An 11226-nucleotide genomic window follows, 5' to 3' on the forward strand; every position below is an offset into this window, starting at 1 on the left:
GAGGTACCAACTCAACAATTTTCAGGAGGTAAAGTTACATTTTTTCTACTCTTGATGGAACTTCTCTAGGTAGAATAAACAGATAAACTAATGCAACTTATTAATTGATCTCTTCGAAATTATCACAGAACACCTTTCAAGTATTACTTATCCTTATTTTTTCCTAAACCGCAAGAATAGTAATATGCTTCATGCTGAAGGCATTGACAGTGTAAGCTTATACAATAACAGGAAACGTGTCCTGGGGGTAAGGGACTGATATCAGCATACGTAGTTGATCCAAATAACTGGAAACGACTTGCTGTAGAGAGGACAAGAGATTTAAACAGGGCAAGGAGAAGTAATGATCATCTGCTTGGTGACAGGTCAAATGCAAAGTCTTGAGGTATTAAAACATACATAGTTTTGCAATGCTCAATGATAGATAAAAATATGTGAAGAGAAAAAGGAGAAGCCAACCTGGTGGCCATGGCACAGCCCTAGCTTGAACTGACCGATTGTTAGAGTTTTGGTCTCTGGATACTTTGTCTCCTCATCATACTCACCTCGAGTAATATGCAAGTCGGGACAAAGAGTCTTCAAGTAATCATGAACCTCCTGAAATTATTAGTAGCAAACTATGAGAAGTGGAATAATGTACTACCAAAATAATATGTGACCTTAAGAAACTTATTTGTATGGTAGTAGTGCTACAAGAACTAAAAGTAGATTATCAGACATTGCATGAGCAATTACAATACTTGAAGACCAAGCAGAGACGATGACAAACAGATGACATATTAGCAATAACTGGCAAAGTAATAGATGTTAGAGTAAATGTACAAATTAACCAAATGAACGTTCTATCCAAAAATCTAGCAATAGCAACATGCTATATGTAGACATTACCCAATCAAGCAGTCGGGGAACAAGAAATTCTTCACGTTCAAAATAAATAAACACACGGTTTGATGCTCACTATCTCCTATAATCGTATCCGATTGACATTGATTTCTTTAAATTATTCTTAATCCAAAGTCTATAGTGCAACATGCACATAAGTTCAACAATAACCCACATTCGGAATGCCTTTCCTAAATGCAAGATTTTACTTTCTGGGCAACCAAACAGAGAAAAACACAGCAAAACTAACCCAAATATTACTTCAAAATGGGAATAAATCGAAACCCAATAACCAAAATTGAAGGAAACCAATGAGAATCAACAGAAACACACAAAGAAACATACTTTGATACAAAGATTTCCAGTGCAGATGATGTGCTGGATCTTGCCAGGAACAAGCATGGACTTGAATTTTGCAGGCAGATCAGGTGCCCTGTGGGGTATGTGCAAATCCCCCAAGGCCAACACCAACACCATCCTCACTCACTCTCGCTACTAATCAAAACCCACCTCAAAAATCTGCCAAAAACCCCAAAAATTAAATATAAAAAATAAAACAATAGGATTTGCGTATGAAATCACGAATATTCCCATATTCCCATTCGGATGAACTAATTAATCAGTGATTAGCATAAACTAAATACAATTAAAGAACTGGGAATAAATTGAAAGGGATTCAAGAGAGTTGGGATCGTACCTGAGGAATGATCTTGCAGAAAGCTTACGGCATGGAAATTGTAAAACCACCTTCGTTGTTTGACGAGCTCTGAAATTCTTCTCCTTCCTCCTTAAATTTTTTTATTTTTTTATTTTTTCCGAAGTGCTGTCTTTTTGCAACGGACGTGTAAAAGGTAACGGCGTCATTTCGAGCCATAGAGCGGGGAGACCCGGTCTTTTGGGCCTATGTTTTGAGCTTACATTAACTCAAATGCCCAACCCAATAAGCATATGAAATGACAAGGAAGCCCAACAAGATTGAGGCCCAAGGTTTTTTTTAAAAAAATTTATTATTATTAAGAGGGAGATGGAGTATTCAAAACTATCAATAATTTAGAAGAATTGGGAGTTTCAAACCCGGCCGGCACGCATGAGTGAAAGTCCAACACTTTATCCACTAGGTCATTAGACCATATATACACAATGGCAACAACGATAGAGTTTTTTGGTTATAACATTCAATAGATCAATCATAATTAGGCATCGAATTTGTTATCAATACAATTCGAACTTTAGACTTTTCACTAATAAAAAAAAAAGAATTTGAGACCTCTCACATATAAGTTAAAAGGTTGTTTCAGCCAGGTTTTAATTTGGCTGAGCCAAGTTAATAGTATGACAACTTGTCATTGTTTGAGCCAACCGAAGTAGGGGTAACAAAGACTACCACTAAACCGTAAAAATAGTGACCAATAAATAAATAAGTATTGTTCAAACTGTATGATTTGATTTGATTTCCAATTACAATCTCTCATGGCTTTTGGCTCAACTATTTAGGAAATCAATTTTATAAACAAAAACGATTTTTCAGCCGTTGGATTATTAGGTCTTTCACAGTAAGTAGAAAAATGGAGAATGTAACATTTTGGACAATATTTTGACATTCATATCACAAAACTTATGTTTTTGCAATCTTAATCTAAGCCTTTAACGCAATTAACAATATCAGTTTGATGTACAATTTTTAAGTCATTTGATGATAAGAATGGACGAGATTGGATCTGACTCTGAGAATAATTTGGCAAACAAGAGCTAGCCAACTGAGGCATATTAATGCGCTGATAACGATGTTTTTCAATATAATTTTAGGTAATATGGTCCCTTAAATTGTTATTAGTTCGAGTAGAAGAGTTGATTTGATAAAAATATCCTTAATTTAATTGAGATTTTTCATAGGATAATCAAAATGATTGACTGTAGACAATATCAGGAACCACTTCTATCTGTTTTAAATCTCAGGGACCAAAGTAAAGAGTTATGTCAATCTCAATAACCATTTGCTAAAAAGCCTTAAAACATATATTACACAAATAAGTGTACTAACGTTTCCTTAACGATTATTACACATGGTCAATCGATCAACTATTGCAAATAAGAAAATAAGATGCATGCATGCATGGAGGATATAATAATAATTGGGCGATCATGTTATATGTTATAGCTAGGTCAAGAAAGGGTTGCCCCTTCCCTCATACGGAAACTGACTAAAACCAAAAGGGTTGTCCATATATACGACCCCATATATAGTTTGCTTAGCCTGTTTAATTTCTAAGTGTTTAGGGTATGTTTATTATCTAAGAATCGGAGTAAGTAAGAATCAGGGTATGTACGAATCAGATGAATATTGTCTAGAAAAATGTTTTATTTATAAACTTATGCTTGTGTTAATCTCCTCTTCGTGTTTTGCACATCATTGACACAATAGAATTCAACCAAGCTGGTTGTAGAAAAAAAAAAAGTAAAATAGAAGAAGAGAGACAAGAAATTAAAAAGGAAAAAAAAAAAAGAAGCGATGGCAGCGCGCGGTTGAAAAAATGAAAAAGATAAGAGAGCAGCTCTATTGTTTTTTTGTCCATAGCAAAAAGGGTATTTTGGTGATTCAAGAAAAAATGTGAGGGTAGTTTAGGTATGAAACTTTTCATTCCAGTTCCCAATTTATGGAGGAACCTGCAACACTTTCATTCCTCTTGAGTAATAAACAAAGGGTTAATCAGGAACACAATCTCATTCTCCTTATCTAAACACACCCAATTTAGTCATGCAACACTAAAGAGCCCTAATTCTTTTTCTTTCCTTCTTTTGGATGAATGCAGCTCTTTTCCAACTTGAACTATATTATATATACAAGTTCGTCTTTTAATGGTACTGTTATTGAAGTATATATTAATTAAGTGAAAAGTTTTGATTCGATTTGTATACATAACGATGAAGTATATATAATATTGACTGGAGTTTATGATAGACTTAATGTGTAGCTTACTAGTAAAAAAAGTTATAAACGACAATTCTAACCATTATCTGATATGAGAAAAATGTCGGATATATGATACCTAACTCATAAAAAAAAAGGCATGTACCATATAAAACGATTTTTGAGGTGCTTTGATTTTTTTCCCTAGGCCCACATGATAAAATATTAAATTCAGATTCATACTAGAGGATCATATTTCAGAGCACATCATGCATTAGAACTGCGCGGTGATGGATATTGATGGCAAAAAAATGTGGTCATTATAAAATATGTAATGTAACATGTAGGGTTCAAATCGCAAAACCACCACGGTTCATGCACCCTAATTTTATATTTCAGTTTGATTGAAATACGTTACATGTCATTATATTATTGAAAAATCACTTGAGAAACTTTTCTTTAATTATGTGTTATGTGACATACCGTCCCGTATTACGACCATACTAAAAAAATCTTTCCCTAATTTTAGCCCCAACACAACTCCCAATTATCTCATACGAAGGGAAAACCAAGCTAGCTGGCGTACGTATGTGAAACACATGAGCCAAAGTTCATGTGTGGCCAACTGGCCATGGCAACTAATTCTTCCACCTTTGCTGTACTTGTCCAGTATATGTTCGTTGTGACCTGTTTGGGACTGAACCTGAGTCGCCGGCGTGATTAACGAACCATAAATCTATCTTAATAAAGGATATTGACAAGCTAATAGTACTATCACACCAGCCCATGATCACCATGAAGAATGCATGGTTGAATTTTTTTTCTTTTGATTTTTTTGATTTTTTTTTTTTTTTGACCATCATACGATCATGTGGTATAAATATAATATTTTCTATATTGATAAAGGATATTTACAAGCTACAGCCCATGATCACCATGAAGAATGCATGGTTGAATTAATATTTTGAATTTTTTTCTTTTGATTAATTTTTGTTTACTATCATACTGTCCGTGGTATAATTGTTTTATTTATAACTAAAATCATACTCTTAAGTTCATTAGGTATCAACCATATATTATGACACATAAAAAGTACTATTATATAACCACTTTTGAGTAATTAGCTCATTATTAGTAAGTAAAATATTGAGCCACTCAACGTGTTTATATTCTATTGGTGACACATAATTTGTTTTGTAAATTTAGTTTTAAAAGTTCTACCTATCATTACCAGATGTATTATAATTGTCATCGAGCAAAAGCTTCTCTTTGACCCGAGAGTCAAAAATTGCGTTGATATCCCCTATAATATTGGGATTACATAAGAAGTATATATGTTAATGTATAATTGTCGTCATCACGAACTCCACGCTTGTGCATAGGCGTTGGAAACTTCATTAATCACCTATACAAAGTCAATACTGTAGCTCTCTCATCCTCTCTCTCTCTCTCTCTCTCTCTCTCTCTCTCTGAATTACTTGGCTATTTTGGTTCCATGAGTATGTATAAACAAGTTATGGATATTGGATCAGGCATGAATGGCCTGAAGATATATGTTATCTAGCTAGTTATGTGCATTACCAGGATATCGTTAGCGGAAGAAAAAGTCAAATGTTGCTTGCTTATCTCTTGCAGCTTTTTTGCTTGTCTTCAGAAGTTGCACCCCATGCCATCCTCCAATTAAAGAACGGGCCTTAATTTTACTTTCCAATTTGCATGCGTAGTTGCATAACATTTTTCATATACTGGAAGAGTTCAAACTAGGGAAACGATTGTCATCCACATACATGTTTAATTCAGTTTTTTGATTGGGTATAAAGTAAAGGAGAATCAAATGAAATAAATAAACAGAATACATAAAAAGGAGAAAAATGGTGCATAAATCATTTTCCTTCAGAATATATTCCAAACGAATTAGCTTATGGTTTTATCAATTACTTAGTTCGATTCCAAATGCTACTTATTTTTAGCTTAATTGTTGAACGAACGGGGAGCATGCATGCCAAGTAATATCCACATGAACTAAAAGATGAGACTCTAAATAAGAAGACTGATCAAGTCCATTTATTATATCAACTCCATAGCACATTACTATAACTTAGCAAAAGGATTCTCTAGACCATCATAGTTTATAAACCTTCTGAACAAAACCCCTAGAACGATAGCTAAGGACCAGATCAACGATGCCTATTACATAAACTGGTGACGACGATACTCTACTGGTGAATTAATCATAGTGCCCTTAATCAATTCCTTCTACTGCGAAAGTAAGCTCCTGATTACAGCAGCTTGGGCAGTGTCAGTTGTTGCCAATAACTCGGACAGCCGCTCACTTAGATCGTCCACCTCTCTGTGCAAATTTCTAATGTAGTTGCACGTTTCCTGTAGCACTGTGGATGCTGAAACCTGTGTGCATATGTAAATGACTTTGATTAGCATGATATATCACATTCTTTTGACTTGAATTAGCACTTTAAAGTATAGGTTAACTCATTTCAACTTCCAAAGCCAAAATTTGTTTGAAAATTTTACTAAGAACATAATTTTCCCGGATATATATATATATATATATATATATATATATTCTTCAGAAAAAGTGATTCATTAAGAAGAATTTATAGAGAATTATCTATAGATAGAATAACTATATATGAAACGATCTCACACTCAAATCTCTACCTTTTTCTTTTGTTAAACGAGAGGGTTTCAAACCATGGACCTTACATATCGTTATCCATCATTCTGCACAGTTAACCTCACCACTAGGATACCGCCAATAGCTTGCAGTAAATGTTCTACTTTATCTCTAGATCAAATAGTAAGATAAGGAGTTAACTAAAATATTATAGCGGCTACAGGACCCCATGTATATATATAAAATATATGTATTCAGTTAGTTTTCAATTGCAAACTTGATTCATTACCATCATTATTTGTTTAACCTTTTTTGCTTTTCTTTGGATCTAGAGCAAGGAAAACCCCAGAAGTTTCTTTGATTATATTATTCTTCCTCTTTCGATAGTGATCTCATATGCAAGAGAAGCCAAAACCTAAGAGAAAACAAAGTATGAAAAATAATCATAAACAATGTAACAGATGGATATGTATATATACCTTGTCAGAACGTCTACTATTGCGAATCTCAGGAAGAAGCTGTTGCAACTTGGAAACAAGATCATTAATCTGATCGTCGGAGATTCTTGAACCACCTGATTGCCTAGATCTTGACCTTCGGCTAGACATAGCTAGGTGTTTGAATTGGTAATATTAAAGGTGTATGTGAAATGTAAAATACTAAAAGATCGAGCAGAAAACTGATGTTAACTCAAAGGGACAAGTGGGTAGGAATTTATATGGGTCAGAAAGTGTGGCAAGAGAACCAGTGTTGAAGACAAGTTATGGAGCTATGTTTCTGGTATTTTAGAGAGAGAGAGAGAGAGAGAGCAAAAACAGAAGCTATTGGATGTGGGTAATGTTGAAGACAATTGCATGAGAGAAAGGGTTGGGCTAAGTCTGTATTTATATAGGGTTTTGGAGATGAGAGAGAGAGAGAGAAAATCAACTCAAGAAGTTGCCAGAGATACGCCATAATTAATGTCCCTGCATCTTGTGTTTTGCATCTTTTGGATCTCTCAAGTGATCTCCGTTTTGCCTCTTCGTGTGTGACTGTAATGTGTGTATATTGTGTAATGTGTGTGTGAGATTGAGGAACAGCGAAAAGTAAGACTACGTGATGAACGGTCTTAAGCGTTGACCAGTCAAAGTGATGAATAAACCATGTTCTAGCCAGATGACATGGCACCACGTGTCATCACTGAAACCTAACTGTTACATCGACCCTGACTCCCGGGCATTGTGATTCATGACTTCTTTATATGCTATACATGCTAATTGCAAGTCATATTTTATGATAAAGTTTGTGGTGAGATCACTATACACACTCTGATCCTAGCTAGTTGATGCAAAAATATTGCCAAGTTAAGCAACCAATTTTGTTCCTACTACAATGTTTAGAGTTTCGAGCTATTGATATTTTCAACTAATGTTAGGTAGATTAGCTATTTAAACTATAATTTGAAAATCATATGATGTGATTGTTGATAAATGAATTATTACTTAAATATTGATTAACGTGCATATTTTCTATTAATGACACATCACATGGTTTGCAAATTTGGTTTAAAAAATTGGTTTACCTGCATTTTACTATTTAAGATGGATTGATCTTTGCTATTGTGCCTCTTCCTTGTACCAGTTGATGATGCTGGAGTGCCTAATATGAGTTCGCTCCCATCTATTAACCAATGACACTTGGCAAGTAAACCAAGGAAAAAGTAAACCAAGGCAATTGTTTCAAATTCCTGTAATCAAGTGTTCAAAGATAGTGTAGTCTACTGCTCAACATTCATCTGTTTTTCTTGGATAAATGGTAAAATCCAATTTCTGGCATTAAAGAATGGGTCATCCTACAAATGAAATAATAGATGCGATGTTGAACAAGTCTGGTATATCAGTTGATGTGGATGATAAGCACAATATGTGTACTTATTGTATCAAGGGTAAAATGTCGAGAATTCCCTTTCCTTCTAGGATTGATAAATGTACTTCACCTTTTGAAAAGGTTCATACAGACATTTGGGGACCATCTCATGTAAAGTCCTTAGAAGGATATAGATACTATGTAACTTTTCTTGATGAATACACAAGATACACTTGGATTTTCCCATTGCGCAATAAATTAGATCTCTTTCATGTGTTTTTCAAATTTTATAATTTCATACTTACACAGTTTGGAGTACCTATAAAGTGTGTACAATCAGATGGAGGAGGAGGGTATACTAGTCACTCATTTAAAACCTTCCTTGTTGCAAAAGGAATGGAACAAATGATATCATGTCCATACACCCCACAACATAATGGTTTGATTGAAATGAAGCATAGGCAATAGTAGAGACAACAATAACTCTACTTGTCACTACCAAATTACCAATTGAATTATGGTATTATGCATGTGCACATTCTGTATTCCTTATAAATAGAATGTCATATAAGTCTATTTCCATGGAGTCTCCTTACTACAGACTATACACAAAATAGTCAGATCTAAAGTCATTGAAGGTGTTTGGTTGTGTTGTGTATCCTTGGTTAAGGCCATATAATGTTAATAAACTGCAGTCAAGGTCTGAAATATGCATTTTTTTAGGCTATTCAATGGGATACAAATGGGTGATTTGTTATAACCCAATAAATTGCAAGTCAACAATCTCAGAGACTATGTTTCCTTCTACAAAAGTTCCAAGATTATCAAAAGAAGAACAATTTGCTATTACATGTTCTAAACCAGTCTCAGTGTTTGTTCCAGTACTTATGACAGTGGGAAATTCAGTTAATGACACTATGATCCATCCAAGTCTAGTTGAGAATACTATGTCTTCAATGCATCAGTCTAAAGACACATCATCATCGTCTTCTGCAGTTCATCATCATGTAACTAGTCCTACAAATCAAGTCTCAGATATGCAAGAATTTGAAACACAATCATTATCAGCAACTACTATTTCCAACCTAATTGGTACAGGTCATTTGTTTCCTATCTTATATCATGCACAACTACAGGTAATTCTCCCTTTACTTCATTCCAATGACATATCCAATCATTTTAATGTCTCTAATGTTGACGCTAGATTTCAGACAAGGCTTAAAACATCAGGTATAACAAGACATGATTACTTCCTTTCTTGCAAGCTTTCTTAAGCTGTCATCTCTACAACTTAAACCCTCTTTGGTATCAGCTAATACTATGGACCACTGTGGTTTTTCTTTTCTTGCTGATATTGGAGAAATTGAAGAACCAAAACATTTTAGAGCTGCATCAACAGTGACTCAGTGGTAACATGTTATGCAGAAGAAATTTGATGCCTTAAAGGCTCAAGGGACTTGGAAGCTAGTTCTTCTTCCACCGAATAGAGAAGTAATTGGAAGTAAATGGGTTTACAAAATAAAAAAGAATTCAAATGGCACTATATCCAGGTATAAAGCACGATTAGTGGCACACGGGTTCAGTCAAAATGAGAGCTTGGACTACTCTGAGACATTTAGTTCAGTAGTCAAGCACACTACAGTATGAGTAATCTTTGCTTTGGCAGCATAATTTAATTGGAACTTGAGACAATTGGATATAAAGAATGTTTTCCTTCATGGTGATATTGAGGAAGAAGTATATATGAAGTAGCTACAGGGATTTGTTGGCTCTACATATCCAAATCATGTTTGCAGGCTAGTTAAGTCATTATATAGACTTAAATATGCACCAAGGGCCTGGAATTCAAAATTTACAAGATTCTTACTTGCACTTAGTTTCAAAACAACATCATCGGATTCTAGCTTGTTTGTGAAGATTGATGTTGGGGATGTTATTCTACTTCTTCTATATGTAGATGATATTATTCTCACATGGTCATGCACACAAAAGATTCAATCTGTTATCACTAGTCTTGCTGAAGTATTTGATTTAAAGGATATAGGCATGTTAACATATTTCTTGGGATTGTAAATCCAATACAACTCTGATAGTTCATTACTGGTCACACAGTCAAAATATGCCAAAGAGCTACTTAAGAAAGCAGGGATAGAGAATTGTAAACCCACATCAACACCATTGAAGCCCCACTCTCAGTTACTTATGGCTGAAGGCAATCCTTTAGTTGATCATACTCACTATAGAAGTCTTGTGGGAGTACTTCAATACCTAACCTTCACTCGCCTAGATATTGCTCACTCAGTCAATGTAGTTTGTCAATATATGACTTATCCAACAAATTTACACATGCATCTAGTGAAGAAGATCATGAGATATTTGCAAGTTACTTTAGAATGTGGTTAGAAGTATACCAAGACACTTGATTTTAACATTGCTATTTATTCTAATTCCGATTGGGCAGCTAATATTAATTCAATGAGGTTTATCACTAGATTTGTTGTGTTTCTTGGATCTAATCCAGTGTCATGGCAGTCAAAGAAACAAGCTACAGTCTCAAGAAGTTCAATAGAAGCTAAGTACAAAGCTCTAGCTCACTGTGTAGCTGATGTCTATTGGATCAGGTCATTACTCAAATATGTGAATCAATTTATACATATGCCTCCCAATCTTGTTTGTGATATTCTTTCTGCCTTAGCATTGTACTCTAATCCAGTATGTCATTCTAGGATCAAGCACCTAGACACCGATTTTCATTTTGTTCGAGAGAAAGTGTAGAGAGGTGACCTTACTGTGCACTATATACCAACTGAAGAACAGGTTGCAGGTGTATTTACTAAGGGTCTTCACAGTCCAATCTTTGTAAAACACTGCATTAATCTTAATATGGGAGCTACCAATTCAAAGATGCAGGAAAGTCAACAAGCAATGTAGAAGTTTTCAAGTGCAGAAGCATCAA

The 11226-nt window shown here is 34.6% G+C and overlaps 2 protein-coding genes across 2 annotated transcripts in view; both read right to left on the reverse strand.

Annotated features, from left to right (window-relative positions):
* The window catches only part of LOC137710958 (vacuolar protein sorting-associated protein 29), a 2405-nt gene extending 692 nt beyond the window's left edge, over positions 1 to 1713 (reverse strand). Inside the window, exons 1-3 of the mRNA XM_068450129.1 lie at positions 1580 to 1713; positions 1228 to 1401; positions 460 to 597 (exon numbers count right to left, since the gene is read on the reverse strand). Coding sequence (XP_068306230.1) covers positions 460 to 597; positions 1228 to 1359 — 270 coding nt within the window. The 5' untranslated portion in view covers positions 1360 to 1401; positions 1580 to 1713. The remainder of the gene's footprint in view (positions 1 to 459; positions 598 to 1227; positions 1402 to 1579) is intronic.
* A 4333-nt stretch (positions 1714 to 6046) lies between these two features.
* LOC137709698 (transcription factor PRE3-like) lies at positions 6047 to 7033 on the reverse strand. The gene is made up of 2 exons (XM_068448680.1): positions 6905 to 7033; positions 6047 to 6196 (listed from the first exon to the last, which is right to left on the reverse strand). Exons 1-2 carry the CDS (start codon positions 7031 to 7033, stop codon positions 6047 to 6049), a joined length of 279 nt encoding a protein of 92 aa, XP_068304781.1.
* Positions 7034 to 11226: the final 4193 nt, after the last annotated feature.

Source organism: Pyrus communis, chromosome 12, assembly GCF_963583255.1.
Source record: "Pyrus communis chromosome 12, drPyrComm1.1, whole genome shotgun sequence".
Classification (NCBI taxonomy): domain Eukaryota; kingdom Viridiplantae; phylum Streptophyta; class Magnoliopsida; order Rosales; family Rosaceae; genus Pyrus; species Pyrus communis.